General features: G+C 38.6%; 1 protein-coding gene across 1 annotated transcript in view; it reads right to left on the bottom strand.

Annotated features, from left to right (window-relative positions):
- The window catches only part of MGAT4A (alpha-1,3-mannosyl-glycoprotein 4-beta-N-acetylglucosaminyltransferase A), a 140,446-nt gene continuing 122,617 nt past the window's right edge, over positions 1-17,829 (bottom strand). Inside the window, exons 13-16 of the mRNA XM_029913506.1 lie at positions 11,276-11,354; positions 3,886-3,952; positions 1,620-1,732; positions 1-126 (exon numbers count right to left, since the gene is read on the bottom strand). Coding sequence (XP_029769366.1) covers positions 1-126; positions 1,620-1,732; positions 3,886-3,952; positions 11,276-11,354 — 385 coding nt within the window. The remainder of the gene's footprint in view (positions 127-1,619; positions 1,733-3,885; positions 3,953-11,275; positions 11,355-17,829) is intronic.

Raw genomic sequence — 17,829 nt, 5'->3', positions numbered from 1 at the left:
TCAGTTACACAAGTATTGTTCTTTTCCTTGAAGCACAAAAGGCAGGAAACTGACTTTGGGCTTGATTCTATTCAAGTCAATGGAAGTCTTTCCATTGATTCCCACGGAAGTTGGATAGGACTCACCCTTCAAAAAAAAAAAAAAAAAATCACCCACTACAATGTTTACCTAAGGTAAACACTGAAATAAAAACATTTTAAGAGAGACCTATAATGAGGTTAATTACAAGTAATTACTATTATTTTTTTATATTTTTTTCCTGATAAAAATATCATGTAGGATTGTAGTCATTCAAAGTACTGAACAGAATTTGTATGTCTGGGGACATGAGACAAAATTCAAAATTTACAGCACAAAGTAGGGAATGCTTTTCTATACAGTGAATGAATTCATTCAGTTTAGGAACTGTCTACAAAGTTTTAAAAAGGGATAGCTTGGTATCGAAATCTCCCTCTAAAATGTGATGGATTAAACTTAAAATCACTGCAGATTTAGCATTTACGTTATACTGAAATATTAAGATACTTCAACATGCTTTTTATGTGGCTATGCCTTGTAATCAGTGGAATATGGTAGCCCCCAAGAATAATGTTCTTTAGAACTCCGGCAATTAAGGCATGTTTATGCTTTAAACAATATCTTTCAGATTTTGTGGTACAAAAGTACTTAATTTAGCAACTCAATTTAGTTTTCTTAACCATGGCAGTATAGTTGAAATATGGTATTAATTTTTTATGTTGTTTGCAGTTGCAAAGAAAAATGTAGAAAGATCATTTAAGTTAGATAATCCATAAAAAAAAACCTATATCAATTTAAAATTTTACTGCATAAAAATATGTACTTTTCAAATTATTTTAATAAATTAAATATCTCTAATGTTTTTATATATCTATATATCTAGATCTAGATCTAGATATAAATATATCCTGATAATCTATAAAAGAGGGTTTTGTTATAGGAAAATAAATGGAACCCCGAAAGTACCCCCTTCATAAAATTTAATTATATTTTTTCATCTCCAAGAAATGTAAGAATATGTACAACTTCTCCGTATTACTATACTATCAAAATAGTATGGGTTAAGAGTAGCAGGCTTCTGCAACCATAAGATGGTAAAGTCATGTAAAAATGGAGGACAACTTGGATCTCAGATGAACGTTATCAATGTGGAGAATCAGTTTCTGGATGGATATGACAAGAAGGGTTACTTACAATCTTCTCATCTACAGTAGATTTCACAAGAGGTAGAGTTCGAGTGAAAAATAAAAGACAACTGGAATAAGGTGCATGCTCAGTATTTTCAATTTGTGACTTGTTAAAGATGTAGGATATTATAGGAAAAGTTTGCAAAGATTTTCTCTTTTCTTCCAAACAGATTTTGATCAGGTTGTGAAATTTTTAATATGAAAAAAAAATAAAAAAAAAAAAAAAAAATCATACATTAAAAAAATCCATACATTTTAGTACATTACAGTAAATCTTAATTTTTAGACAATTATAAAAGAGAAACAGCTTTCTGATTAATCCAAAATTCTTAGCTTCAAATATGTTGATGCAATTATAAACATCTCATATTTGATATTCTGATTTTAAAAGGGGTAAAGTATACAACATCTCACCTCATTCAGAATTGCCCAGACTGCTGAGTTTTGTATTACTGAAAGCCGAAATGATGAAATAGGGTTTAGACTTGGGTCAACTGTCCCTTCTGCTATACCACTTTCAAATTTACCTTTAAAGGAACAAAAGCATATCCTAAATAAACAATCTCCAGACAAACAAATACAAGATACGGTGTGCAGAAAGGTTTCTAATTAAAGTGAATATTAGGGCTGTCAAGCGATTAAAAAAATTAATCGCGATTAATCACACAGTTAAACAATAGAATACTATTTATTTAAATATTTTTGAATGTTTTCTACATTTTCAAATATATTGATTTCAATCACAACACAGATTACAAAGTGTACAGTGCTCACTTTATATTTATTTTTTTATTACAAATATTTGCACTATAAAAAACAATTTTTTTCAATTCACCTCATACAAGTACTGTAGTGCAATCTTTATCATGAAAGTTGAACTTACAAATGTAGAATTATGTACAAAAAAACTGCCATTCAAAAATACAACAATGTAAAATTTTAGAGCCTGCAAGTCCACTCAGTCCTACTTCTTGTTCAGCCAATCCCTCAGACAAATAAGTTTCTTTACATTTGCAGGAGATAATGCTGCCCACTTCTTGTTTACAATGTCACCTGAAAGTGAGAACAGGCGTTCTCATGGCACTGTTGTAGCCAGCGTCGCAAGATATTTACATGCCAGTTGCACTAATGATTCATATGTCCCTTCATGCTTCAACCACCCTTCCAGGGGACATGCGTCCATGCTGATGATGGGTTCTGCTCAACAACACGCCAAAGCAGTGCGGACTGACTCGTTCATTTTCATCATCTGAGTCAGATGCCACCAGCAGAGGGTTCATTTTCTTTTTTGGTGGTTCAGGTTCTGTAGTTTCCACATTGGAGTGTTGCTCTTTTAAGGCTTCTAAAAGCATGTTCCACATCTTGTCCCTCTCAGATTTTGGAAAGCACTTCAGATTCTTAAACCTGGGGTCGAGTGCTGTAGCTATTTTTAGAAATCTCACATTGGTACCTTCTTTGCATTTTGTCAAATCTGCAGTGAAAGTGTTCTTAAAATGAACAACATGTGCTGGGTCATCATCCGAGACTGCTATAACACAAAATATATGGCAGAATGCGAGTAAAACAGAACAGGAGACGTAGAATTCTCCCCCAAGGAGTTCACAACAGAGAGATTGCACTACAGTACTTGTATGAGTTGAACTGAAAAATACTATTTCTTTTATAATTTACAGTGCAAATATTTGTAATAAAAGATAATGTACACTTTGATTTCAATTACAACACAGAATACAATATATATGAAAATATAGAAAAACATCCAAAATATTCAATAAATTTCAATTGGTATTCTATTGTTTAACAGTGCGATTAAAACTGCGATTAATCACGATTCATTTTTTAATCGTGATTAATTTTTTGAGTTAATCGCGTGAGTTAACTGTGATTAATCGACAGCCTTAGTGACTATCTATTCAATAAATGGATTTGCAATGCTACAGTCATGAATTGGCTGCAGTAATTCACCATAAATAAGTTTTTGAGGGTTTTTTATTTTTTTTGCTTATGTCTAATAGTAGGAAGATGGAACCGTATAACACTCCCCAAAAATCTTCCATAATGCTCAGAGCTCTTTGCCATCAGCTTCAGTTTTTCATTGGCAAATACTGCAGTACATATAGCCTTAGCACACAGACTAAGCAGCAGAAGCACTAATATGGAATAAAAAAGCTTAAATTCAGTGTAGCTGTGGGTGTTCAACACCTCTGAAAATTAGGCCACTTTTGGTTAGATTGGATTCAGAGGTCAAATTTTAGGCAACCAACTTTTAAATTTTGACTTAAATATATATAAACTACATTAAGCATGTATGGATATTGGTATTTCTACTGGTAGAAACTTTGATTATATCAGGATGAATAAATATGATGTTGTAAAGGCTATTAATAGACCAAAGCTAAAATGAATAAAAACTTTAACTATAATACTTTAAAAAGTGATGAATAAAATCCTTTTTTTCACTACAACTAAGAATCACATCAGAACTTCGTTCATTAAAGCAACTTGAAAAGGGCAAGTAACATTTATAAGGTCAGTTACGCAATGAGAATGATCAGAAACATATAAAGGCTTTTAAAAAAAATAACATTTTACTAATTGATATAGTAATAAAACTAATTTTATTTCTATTTCTATGTTTGTAAAAGAACGAACATTGCTGTTCTATGGTGCACAGTATTACCTATTCTGAAATAACCGTCCTCCAAGCGTTTGTCTTTGGTTTCTTTGCTTAATATCAAGTCTTCATTCTAAAATAAAACAGGCACAAAACAAAATGAAAGCACTTATTTTGCATGTATCTAATAAATTTGCAAGCTAGAGCAAAACGTGGGTGCCCATGTTCTCTATTTAGAGCACTTTCCTAAAAACTTTGAACCAGCCTACTACTTCCATGAGCAAACAGATGTTATTTATAGCATAGACTTTTCTTAAAACAAAAACAAAAACAAAAAAACAACCTGTTCCAGAACTGACTGTATTTGGCTTCAGGGTAGAAGAGAAAAGTACCACTCATAAGAACTCATATGATGAAGCACAAGGATATTGCAGATATGGCATACACGACAGAAAAGACCCTCGGGGTAAAGCCTGCTCCATGGCTGATTTGGGGAGAGAAAGATTAAGTAACCTCTTCCCCACCCAAAGGACACTCATGAAACCATACAGCACACTTTAATCTTAAAATAGGTCTAGCTAATCTGCCTGCTGTATTCAGAAAGAAATCGGATACTTGCTGATTTCTCTTTTGAGCATCCAGGCTTATCATATTCCTATAGTTCGTTTTTGTTCTCATCTGCAGTTTGAGGAGGCAGGATCAGAAACTTATCACCCACCACATTGGGGCTAGCTGCTTTTTCTACAAACTGAGAATGCTTCCAAAGCTAAAACACAGATCAGTTTGTAACACTAGAACAATAATTAACAATCAACTTCCACTTGAGTAAGTCTATCTACAGAACAATCTGTCCTCAAACAACTTTTACTCAGGGCTGCCCAGAGGATTCAGGGGGCCTGGGGCAAAGCAATTTCGGGGGCCCCTTCCATAAAAAAAAGTTGCAATACTATAGAATACTATATTCTCGTGGGGGCCCTGGGGGGCCCAGGGCAAATTGCCCCACTCCCCCCCCCCCGGCGGCCCTGGGAAAAATAAACATTTAAAAACCTTCCGCATCTCAGCACAAACCCAGTTTTGAGAAAACTTCTTTTCAAGTCACCTTTACAAGGTATCACTGGTTCTCAGTATCAGCTAGTGCTGAAAAGCACTAAAGCTCATTAAAAGAGTTGGACAAATATTTTCTGTCAAAACTTTTTTTGGATCAAAAACTAGGGGTTTTTAAAAAGCAGAAAAAATCACGGACAATGTCTGCTTTCCTTCAAAATTTGTTGTGGTTTTTTTAATTGAAAAGCTGAAATTAGTCTGCCAAAACCTGGTTTGGGGTTTGGGGTTTCAGAAGTGTGTGGCCAAATATTTGCAGCTTGCTGTGTTTGATTGTTTAAAGAAACAATAAAAAAAATTCTGCTTAAAAAATATCCAAAATTTTTGAACCACCTCAGCTTGTGACTAAACGCCTGAGCCCATGCAGTCAGAGATTTTTCCAGGTTTCTGATACTCTGCTGGTTTCCTTGACTCATATCTGTCTCCATAACTTTGGGTTCATTTAGGTTAGAACATAAGAATGGCCATACTGGGTCAGACCAAAGGTCCATCCAGCCCAGTATCCTGTCTACTGACAGTGGCCAATGCCAAGTGCCCCAGAGGGAGTGAACCTAACAGGTAATGATCAAGTGATCTCCCTGCTGCAATCCATCTCCACTCTCTGAAAAACAGAGGCTAGGGACACCATTCCTTACCCATCCTGGCTAATAGCCATTAATGCACTTAACCTCCATGAATTTATCTGTTTCCTAGAGACTGGCTCCATGGGGTCCCTCACAAACTGGAGACGGTTACTGTGGGTTTGTCTGTAGTATAGCTTATGTACATACTCCACGAACTGAGCATTTGAGCTTGTTCCAGAATTTGGGATGAGCCTATGTTGTGAAAACTGAAATGCTCAAAATAGCACATGCATGTGAATGGACACAGGGTGCTAAAATTAAATTAACCCAGGGGTTCTCAAACTGGGGGTCAGGACCCCTCAGGGGGTCACGAGGTTATTACTGGAGGTTGCGAGCTGTCAGCCTCCACCTCAAACCCTGCTTTGCCTCCAGCATTTATAATAGTGTTAAATATACAAAAAAGTGTTTTTAATTTATAAGGGGGGGGTCGCACTCAGAGGTTTGCTATGTGAAAGGGGTCACCAGTACAAAAGTTTGAGAACCACTGAATTAACCCCTCTGGAGCCTCGGGGAATGCAGGGGAGGGAGGTCTCCCTTGGTAGGGTTGGGAAGGAGGCAGGTGGTGTAGGATATTGCTCTTCTCATGTGATCCCTCCCCCATGGCTCTCTTGGCTCTATCATTAATCTAAAGTGGCTAATTTTAAATGAAGCTACCCTCCCCTGACATAAATCTCCCTATGGCGCTGAAATTAAATGTAGACTATAATTTGGCATTTGAGAAGTGAAAGGATGGTAGCCCTAAGGGAAAAGATAACAGCTTGGCTCTTTGTGTTAAATAGCTGTCTGCAAGCCTCAAACTGCTGAATGAGCTTTAGGGTAGGGAAGGCTGTGCCTCCCCAAACAGCCTGCCCCTGCCCCCTATCCAACTCCCACCCACTTTCTGCCCCTCGACCCATCCTGCTCCTTGTCCCCTCACCGACCCCCCCGGAAGACCTCCCCCAATCACCACCCCGGGACCACACCCCCCACGAACTCCCCCTGCTCCCTGTCCCGACTGCCTCGACCCCTATCCACCCCCCCGCCAAGTCCTGACAGATGCCCGGAACGCCCATGATCCAGCCCCCCATTCCCCGTCCCCTGACCGCCCCCCAGCAGCGCTGTCCAGGGCCGCTCCTGACACGGCGCGCTGAGGCGCCAGGGGATGGAGGAAGGCGGAGGTGGGGCCGTGGAAGCCTCAGACATTCTTGCGGGGCCCAGGGCAAATTGCCCCACTTGCCCCTCGCCTCTGGGTGGCCCTGCTTTTACTTACTTCCAGTTAACAGGTGGGTCAGAACGTTGTGCCCGGGTACTCAGAGAAGAACTATCAGCAGTTATCAACTTTCTCATTCTTATCTAGGCTCACCATTCCTATAGTGGGAAAGCCCCAAGCAAGGGTAGGCCACAAGCAAGACTACTGAAGCAATGATACTTTAAGAGATTATTAGGTATCACAGTACTGTATGCAATACCCTCCTGCTAAGACAGCATCTGTCAAGGCCTGTGTCCAATTCCTAGCGCCTGGTGAATGCTTAATTAGGTGACTGTTGCTGCCCTACCAATGCCTTTATTCAACACAAACAATTTACCAGTCCAGGAAGTAAATAATGTCCTTGTTTGAAGAGCTTTATCTTTCCTGTAAGGTTTGAAGAGCTTTATCATTCGTGTAAGTAAACAATGTCCTTGTTTGAAGAGCTTTATCTTTCCTGTAAGCCTGCTTCATAGGCTTCTTTAATGCAGTACTCCAGCTATCTAGCAATTAATGTTTTAGATGCTTTTTTTTGGCTCTTGCTGCTGGATGACTTTTCTGTACATTTACATTCTTGCCAGCTAGATCTTAACAGCTTGGTGTATATCAAATATTTGCTGGAGCTTTGCTTTTGGATGCGTAGGGTTTGTAGAAAATGATTGGAGGACTATCTCCTGGGATCTGTGAAATCCCTAATTTACTTTTGGTAAAAAAATATTTGAGATGAAGACCCATCTGATCAATGTGAAAAATACAGTACACCTCTACCCCAGTATAACGTGACCCGATATAACACGAATTTGGATATAATGTGGTAAAGCAGTGCTCTGGGGGGGGTGGGGCTGCGCACTCCGGCAGATCAAAGCAAGTTCGATATAACACGGTTTCACTTATAACATGGTAAGATTTTTTGGCTCCCAAGGACAGTGTTATATTGGGGTAGAGGTGTATTTGTAATTATTCAATACACAATGCCTCTAGAAAAGACCCTCCATGTACAAAGGGGATGGTAAGCTCTCTTTAATAAAGATATAGAAAAATGAAACTGAAGAAAGAAATGTGAACAGTCTAGTAATTGCATCCAGGGTCAGATGATCTAAATCCAAAGGCTCTACTCTGGGGAATTCCTGGTGATTAATCAAAAATGCTTGATAGAGTTATTCAGAATTAAAGTGGCCTTAATTCAATTTAGTTTAATTCACTTTGGAAGTGAATGTGGTTTAGCTAATTCTACTTCAAATTCACACCTTTAGTTAATTTGGATTAATTTTTCTGGATATCCATATGTAGACAAGTCCTCAGGTCATAGAATCATAGAAGATTAGGGTTGGAAGAGACCTCAAAAGGTCATCTAGTCCAACCCCCTGCTCAAAGCAAGACCAACCCCAACTAAATCATCCCAGTCAGGGCTTTGTCAAGCCGGGCCTTAACAACCTCTAAGGAAGGAGATTCCACCACCTCCCTAGGCAACCCATTCCAGTGCTTCACCAGCCACCTAGTGAAATAGTTTTTCCTAATATCCAACCTAGACCTCCTGCACTACAACTTGAGACCATTGCTCCTTGTTCTGTCATCTGCCATCACTGAGAACAGCCTAGCTCCAGCCTCTTTGGAACCCCGCTTCAGGTAGTTGAAGGCTGCTATCAAATCCCACCTCACTCTTTTCTCCTGCAGACTAAATAAGCCCAATTCCCTCAGCCTCTCCTCCTAAGTCTTGTGCCCCAGCCCCCTAATAATTTTCGTTGCCCTCCGCTGGACTCTCTCCAATTTGTCCAAATCCTTTCTGTAGTAGGGGGCCCAAAACTGGACACAATACTCCAGATGTAGCATCACCGGTGCCAAATAGAGGGGAATAATCACTTCCCTCAATCTGCTAGCAATGTTCCTACTAATGTAGCCTAATATTCCGTTAGCCATCTTGCAACAAGGGCACACTGTTGACTCATAGCCAGCTTCTCGTCCACTGTAATCCCCAGGTCCTTTCCTGAAGAACTGCCACTTAGCCAGTCGATCCCCAGCCTGTAGCAGTGCATGGGATTCTTCTGTCCTAAGTGCAGGACTCTGCACTTGTCCTTGTTGAACCTCATCAGATTTCTTTTGGCCCAATCCTCCATAAGAACATAAGAATGGTCATACTGGGTCAGACCAAAGGTCCATCCAGCCCAGTATCCTGTCTGCCAACAGTGGCCAATGCCAGGTGCCCCAGAGGGAGTGAACCTAACAGGTAATGATCAAGTGTTCTCTCTCCTGCCATCCATCTCCAGCCTCTGACAAACAGAGACTAGGGACACCATTCCTTATTCATCCTGGCTAATAGCCATTAATGGACTTAACCTCCATGAATGTATCTAGTTCTCTTTTAAACCCTGTTATAGTCCTAGCCTTCACAATCTCCTCAGGCAAGGAGTTCCACAGGTTGACTGTGTGCTGTGTGAAGAACTTCCTTTTATTTGTTTTAAACCTGCTGCCCATTAATTTCATTTTGTGGCCCCTAGTCCTTATATTATGGGAACAAGTAAATAACTTTTCCTTATTCACTTTCTCCACACCACTCATGATTTTATATACCTCCAATCTGTCTAGGTCACTCTGGACCCTACCTCTCCCCCAAGCTTAGTGTCATCCATGAACTTGCTGAGGATGCAATCCATCCATCATCCAGATCATTAATGAAGATGTTAAACAAAACTGGCCCCAGGACAGATCCCTGGGGCACTCTGCTTGATACCGGCTGCCAACTGGACATCGAGCTGTTGATCGCTACCCGTTGAGCCCAACCATCTAGCCAGCTTTCTATCCACCTTATAGTCCATTCATCCAATCCATACTTTTTTAACTTGCTGGCAAGAATACTGTGGGAGACTGTATCAAAAGCTTTGCTAAAGTCAAGATATATCACGTCCACCGCTTTCAAACTTTTCAAAGTCTTCTCTGCAATCACTAGGGCTAGAAAATTACTTTATTTTTTGTTTTCCTTTAAAAATGCTAATACCCTCATGTAATCACTTGACTCAAGAAACTAAGGATTTAAGAAAAACAACAAATATGGCAAGACACACGATAAAAATCACAAGAGTTGGCGACATATTTTAACCCCTTTTATAGGCTTCTAGTTGTCTTTCTATGCATCTTGGGCTTTATTTAGACATGTAAAAATAGTATGATGAAATGTAAACTGTATTAAAATTAATAATTTTAATAATGTTTAGAATTGTATACATGATAAATATATGGATTTTTTTAAAGAAAAATATTGTTGATGAATCAACAAGAATCAAACATCAGGAGAAAGGGATATCAAGATACAATCTGACTTACAACACTGTTTACCTGCTCCTGTCTGAAATGTTTCCCATCTTTTCCAGCTGACCTCCAAGGTAAAACTAGTGAACTTAAATCAAATTAACTCTACCCAATAGAATGTAAATATGATGAGCCAAATTCAGGCCTAATTCAGATACAACTCCATTTCATGCCTGTTTATGCCAGTTCTGAATTTGGCTAAAGATATTTCCATTGTGAAATTATGCAGCTCTCCAAATAATTTTTGCATTTTGAGCAGTTATTTCTTTTTTATAATTTCACTCTTGTAATGTATGTATGAACATCAATAAGTTTGGCCTCTCACAACACAAGAAAGTGGGGAGAGGAGAGTGGGTCTTGTTTTGATTAAAATTGTGAAGTAATATCTCATGAGTGTTGAAGGTAGGATTTGTATAGGAATAAAGTAGGGGAGAGAGGAATACTAGCAAGATCACTGCTCTGATATCACTTTGAATCATCATATGACTCATCATATGACACAGTGGTCAGGGTTCTTCCAGCTGAAAATATCTGCATCAGATGTGTATCATTTGCAATGAGATCAGACACAAATACTTTAGATTACTCTTTTCATACCTACTGAAATAACCCTCTTTTTGAAGTAATGTCTTTTGGAATAGAAATTTTTGTGGTGAAAAAGACTAAAGATTCTCCTTTAGGTACAGTGGTTCGAGTCTGACTTCAGACTGGAATTGACTTTATTCACTGCATTGCCATCTTGAGGTAAAATCCAGGTTGGTTGTGTAGAAGGAATAGAAAGTTTCAGACTCTGTTCTGGTAACTTGACAATTAAGATGCCAAAATATTTGCTTAGCTGGATTTGTGCAGGATCTTTAAGGCTGGACATCAGTGGATGAAAAATGAGGAAGCGGAGTGAAGCCAATTCCTCCAAAATCCAATTCTTAAAAAAAAAAAAGCAGCAGCTAAACAAATGTAGATGAGTAAACACTGTTCTCCTCCAGATTACCCATCTTCCTTTTACCAAGCTTTATTCTGAATGAAAGTCTCTGCTCTTTGTAAATAAGGTCTGTTTAAAGTAAAGAGGAATAAATGTGATGAGATAAGTGGTTTTCAATTCCAATAAAAGAGACACCCATATTTTCTCAATCCAATGATTTAATTAGAAATTAGGAGTTTTGCCTTTACTCTAATATAGAAAGGAGAGATATTAATGTATTCATACCTTAAAAGGCAGAACCTCCACTGTAGTATTTAGTAGAATATCTCCTGGATGCTCTGGATTGCCACTATGAAACAAGTATCTACAAATGCAAAAATTAAAAATAAATGGTCTGTACACTCAGTCACTGTTAGTTTAATAAGTAACATTAAATGACATTATGGAAATTTCCCTGGTAGATGATCCCAGTTCAACTATGAAAATCAACTGAAAATTAGTTTCATATACGAATGTACTGAAAAGCTCTGCTTTAATGGAAGATATTGAGTTTTTAAAAAGTGACCAGGCAAAGTTTTTTCATAGGATTTACGTATTACTAGAACTTGCACCTAGGAAAATAGCCATATAGAGCTAGTCTTGACACCACAGGGTTATCCTGTGAGACAAAGGGGACTGGGAGGCAACAGGTTCAGGAAAATTGCATTTATTCTTAGCTCTGCTGCTGACCAGCTGTGTAACCATGGGCAATTCACATGAGCCCATTACATCCCATCTTGCCCATCTGCAAAACTAATTCTAAATAACTTCTTTCACAACATACTTTGAGCTCTAGGGATGAAAAATGATATTTAGTAAATGCTAAATGTTATTGTCATCTATATGGAAATTTGCTGGTCATGGCAAAAGCTACTGAATAAGCACTGACCAAGATCACGAATGCAATAACAAAACTACATAGTTTATTAGCATAGTTGTATTTACATGTCTGTATTCCTAACTATATGTATTAATAAATATTAGTGTTTTAACATTTATATAGTGTTATGGCTCATCAAAGCTACAACCCCTTGATCACATATTATAAACAAACATACAAAAAAACAAATCCCCAAAATTAATGTAGTGCAGTAGCCAGAAGCCACTTTCCCCCACCCTGGTTGTGGAACAGTTTCCCATTTATTATGGGGTTTCGGATTTATTTATTACAAGAGAGAAAAACAAGGTACGTTAGGCAACAGCAGTACCTGTATGTATTTTACACAGTAATTTTAGAGACCATATTGCGATGTGCATCACAACTTTGAAAAAAGAAAATAGAAAATTTCCCTGTAAACATGCATATCGGATGGAATATATTACATAAAAAAAATGTTTATAGCACTTAAACCCCTATGCTTCAGGGCACAAGTAAACCACTAACCACTTGAGAAAAGGAATTCACTTCTCCCATGGGCAGGTTATTCCATAATTGCTTGTTATTAAGTTTCCTGGACCTTCCTCTGAAGGAGTTGGTACTGGACACTGTTAGAGACTGGACACTAACCCAGAAGGACCATTGGCTTAATTCAATATGGCAGTTTCTAGTCCTAAACCTAGTGGCAGACAGCTTTCTGGCTGAGAGGACTTAAAAGAGGAGCCCATGGAAGATGGAACTCCCTACCACCAGAGACTTGGATGAGCCTGAGACTTGCTACTTTTAAGAGTCAAGACAGGACTGTCTCTTTGAGCAAGGCTTCCCCTAATAACAGTGGGAACAGAATGTTCCAGAATACGACAATGAAATGGAGGAAAAAGACAACAATTCCATTTTCAGAAAGTAGGGTAACAAGGTTGAGATGAACTGTGTGACAGAAATTACATTTTTAATTATGCCTATGACATCCGGTAATGGACACATTTCAAACAGACATTTGAAAACACACATTTGCAAGATCTCACTTTGCTAACAAAGAACACTCAATGTAAGTGGCTGCTAAATGTAGCATTAGTTATATTAGGAGAAAATTGGATGTTTCTCATCATTAATAAATATATTTATCTTCACGGTCAACATTTTTCCTCGGTGTAGGCTGTTTGAACTGTGGTTGCATTTATTAATTATACTTTATTTTTTTTAAATGATGTATTAATGTGATGATAAAAATAAATGTGTATGACATATATTAAGAGTAACTAATTGGAATTTTAATGCAAAGTTAAGGGAGAATTCCAACGTAGGGATTCACAGACCAGGACACACCAACTCAAAGCAGCACCAGACCCTGCCAGAATAACAGATGCAAAACCTGCAGACATATCTTCACTGCTACAATGATCAACAACACCCACAACACACCATTCCAGATCTGTGGATCCTACACATGCCTGTCAGAACATGTAGTACATCTCATCCAGTGCACTAAATGCCCCAATAACAACTATTTAAAACCAGACAATCACTACGCTCTCAAATGAACTCACACAGGAAAATATAAAAGACAAATACACCCTATTACCTGTGGGTGAACACTTTTCACAAAGCAATCACTCTATATCAATCTGCATCCTCAAAGAAAACCTGCACAACACATTCAAAAGATGAGCATGGGAGCTTAAATTCATAACACTGTTAGACAATAAAAATCACAGACTGAACAGAGACACTGGATTTATAGCTTATTACAACAATCTGTAACCCAACTAAACCCCTCTTTTTGTCCTGTGACTGGCCACTTCACCTTGAATGATCCCTTACAATATGTGCTAACTACTTATGCTAAACAATCTGTTCCATCTTGCATTTAGCTGTGACACTGGGAGTTCCTTTCCTGTAAGGATGAGGCCTTTTCCTGTAGCCATATTGTAGGGCCCAAGGCCTTTGTCTGCAGCCATATTAGGAGAGCAGCAGCCACTAGCTAAGAAGCAGAAAGTCACATCCTCACATTCCATCTAAATTACAATAAAACAATGTAATATCGGGCTGTTCAGAAGGCGATCCTGTCCTAATAGCAGCCACCATAACCAGATAAAGAAACAAATCTTAAGATGGTTAAAGAAAACTTAATTTGATAGCATCCTGTCTGGCAAGAAATCACTATAAATAGTAGTGGTTGTGAAATCCCCACTTCTTTATTGTTTTATCTTTATGGTCCCCACTTCTCGATTGTTTATCTGTATGATCTCTGTCTGGTTCTTTGATTGTTTCTGTCTGTTACATAATTAATTTGCTAGGTATAAATCAATTAAGGTGGTGGGGTATGACTGGTTAAATAATTGTTTTACAATATGTAAGGTTAAAATTGTTTTAGTAATATTTTAATAAAATGATTGGTTAAGGTACAACTAACCAAGACTCAAGTTTCACTATATAAACTTGTCAACTGTCCTAAATGGGCCATCTTGATTATCACTACAAAAGTTTTTTTTCTCCTGCTGATAATAGCTCATCTTAATTAATTAGCCTCTTAGAGTTGGTATGGCAACTTCCACCTTTTCATGTTCTCTGTATATATTGTGACAGGGTCAGGCCAGATGGCTACAAGAGAGTGGTCGAAGGTAGATACATTAGTTCCAGGTTAAGCAGGTCCCTTTTCCCTGGGTAAGATAACAGGGCCTATTCCAGAACACTCAGGAACTTTTTAGAACTAATTAAGGCAGGCAGGCTAATTAGGACACCTGTAGCCAATTGGGAAGCTGTTAGAATTAATTAAGGCTAATCAGGACACCTGGTTTAAAAAGGCTCTCACTCCAGTTAGTGAGGTGTGCATAAGGAGCTGGGAGTGAGAGGATGTACTGCTGGAGGACTGAGGAGTACAAGCATTAACAGACATCAGGAGGAAGGTCCTGTGGTGAGGACAAAGAAGGTGTTGGGAGGAGGCCATGGGGAAGTAGCCCAGGGAATTGTAGCTGTCGCACAGCTGTTCCAGAAGGCACTCTAGACAGCTGCAGTCCACAGGGCCCTGGGCTGGAACCCGGGGTAGAGGGTGGGCCTAGGTTCCCCCCAAACCTTCCAACTCCTGATCCAACACAGGAGGTTCCATCAGAGGGGAAGGTCTCTGGGCTGTTCCCTGACCCACATAGTGGATCAGCAGAAACTGCGGGGATTGTTCTTACTCTTTTTTTCCCCATATTGGCCAATGATGAGGTTATCTGAGTGAACAGCAGATTTGAGCCACGAAAGTGGCCAAACTGAGGGCTACTGTGAATCTCTGAGGCAAGCAAAATCTGCCAATAAGTGCAGGACCCACCAAGGTAGAGGAGGAACTTTATCACTATATATCTTCTTACTATATGTTCCATTGTATGCATCTGATGAAGTGGGCTGTAGCCCATGAAAGCTTATGCTCAAATAAATTTGTTAGTCTCTAAGGTGCCACAAGTACTCCTGGTTTTTTTGCGGATACAGACTAACACGGCTGCTACCCTGAAACCTGTCACTATATAAACTGAGGTCCAAAAGGAAATTCTTTGGAACCAACTCCAGGACACAGCCCCAAGATTAGAGCTGCCAGACCTCAACAGCCTGCCAATCACACCGTGCAGAATCTGGAGTTCCCCAGATTACTTGATCCTGACTGGCCAGCAGGAACAGTACGTCTGCCTTATTGGGAGCAGTGAGCCTTGTATGCTTAGTGTGTGCATTCTGTTTTGGTGATTGTTAATAAATAGAGGTTAAGTAGGATATTACTGTGTAAGGCTCCTTCACTGGTAAAAGACCCCATAAATCCCCAAAAGATTAAGCCCTGAGTCCACAGGGAATGGGTGTTTACCTGGAGCCCACGGAGGAGTAGAGCCCGGAGCCCACTGAGGGATAAAGTTAGATGCCTTTTGCCTGGAGATCTAGGAACTGGGAAAGGGTGGGGGTGCCTAAATCAACAGGGTTATGCCTTGAGCTTTAGGGACTAGGTAGAGGTGGAAGCCTTGAGACCTAGGAACTAGGTAAAGGCAGGTGCCCTAGAGTGTGTGTAATAGAGAATTTTGTGCGGGTAACATTTACAGACCTGAAAAATAGCTCCATGTGACTTGAAGGTTTGTCTTTCTCACTAACAAAAGTTGGTCCAATAAAAGATATTACCTCACCTACTTTGTCTCTCTAATATCCTGGGACCGACATGGCTACAACTATACTGCATACATTCCTTTTAACATGGAGTTTTCAACATGCATTGCGTGAATGAGAAACACCAGCATTTTTTACCACTAGGTGGTATATCTATACTTGGGAATTTATTAAGGGCATTCATTTATATTAATAGAACACAGACTAGTTTCCTAAGATTAATGTCTACCTAACTGCGTATAGAAGTGACATCTAAATACACTTAGTTTAACAGGCATTTGTTATTCTTAATGCATCTAAATAAATATGTAAAATCTATTAGCACTGAAGCGCTCATTTCAACTGAAATGTAAAGTAAGCACCATCCAACACACTACATATGCATCACCACTCAGTTAAAACTAGTTCAAGAATTATCACTTAACTAAAATTATGAAAAAATCACTCAATTTACAATTTATTAAAATGTAATCAGACATAAAATTTCCAATTTGTCAGTGTTAAATATGTCTAGAGCTGGATAAGTAGTTGCCATTAATCCACAATCTTTATCTGCAAGAAATTATTTTTTTTCTGTGATTAATGATCTTTACAGAAAGCATCATTAAAAGAAAGCAGAAGAGGAAAACAGGGCACTAGTCCTGATTTGGGAAAACATCTCTATTCAGACAGCAGCACATGCTTAACTTTAAGCATCTGCTTTCTTGAATAGGGAAATTCTCTGATACAGTAATAGGGTGACAAAAAATTCTAAAACAGGATCAGGGCCCTGAAAGAGACAGTGCCAAATTCTGTTGTCAGATACATGCATGTAAGCTCCATTGACTTCAGTGGCATACACTGAATTCAACAGGAATTGCATAGGAGTAGCAGAACAGAATCTGCTCCAGGGACATTGGCTCTGTAAAGTCTTCAAGAAAAATATTTGTGCTCTTTAACAATTGTTGTTAAATGTTCAATACATGAATTTACACAATGCTAACATACAAACAGAATTTATCATACACAGGTCCCTAATCTGCAGATTTTATCAGATAAAACTCTTATTGAAATTAATGGAGAGTTTTGCCTGGATTAAGGACTGCAAAACCAGATTTGTAATCCTTTTTCTAAACATTTATGAAATCTCAAAAACATACAAGGAGTACATTTTCCAGCATTTACTACAGGTCTCAGTGATAAGTAAGACAAAATTACAGCAAAGCAGCCCAGAAAGATATTTGTTTAAAAGGTGCATTTAGATCTATTCTGATGACTTTATGCATTCTAACAGCCTAATCATCAGTGGGAGTTTTACCACTATATTAATGAGATTACCACTCTCACTCGCCAATATTTTTTCATAAGGGACTTTCTAAAAACGCAAATGAATAAAATGCTCTTGCATAGAGACAGGAACAGTGCTTTTCTTCATCACTTTTTAGTTCACAACTCTTATTACTGACAGCAGGACAGAGCTGAGAACAATCACCAAAGAAATTCCTCTATAGTCATCAAGCTCTCTGAGGGGTAATGGTGAACAAATTGCAATAGTAGCAGTGTTTTTCCTGCTGTGCTATTAACATTTAGACACTGGGGGTGATTTTGTTCATTTACAGCAGTTATCAGCTCCACTGTAGCAACACTGCAACACACAAAAGTTAGCATAATGTCAGTCTGATATGATTTACAGAAATGATTGACCTAAATGAATTTCCAGGCTTCCTTCCATCCAAAGTTGTCCTTTTCATTTATCTCTCTTCATCTATGTAAATAACACATACACATGTGTATTTTCTCTTTGACAGATCAGGTCTAT

This window comes from Terrapene carolina, unplaced genomic scaffold (assembly GCF_002925995.2).
Source record: "Terrapene carolina triunguis isolate 2854851 unplaced genomic scaffold, T_m_triunguis-2.0 Scaffold21, whole genome shotgun sequence".
NCBI lineage: Eukaryota > Metazoa > Chordata > Testudines > Emydidae > Terrapene > Terrapene triunguis.
Note: the sequence above shows the minus strand (reverse complement) of the source record. Positions and strands in the feature narration are given on the sequence as shown.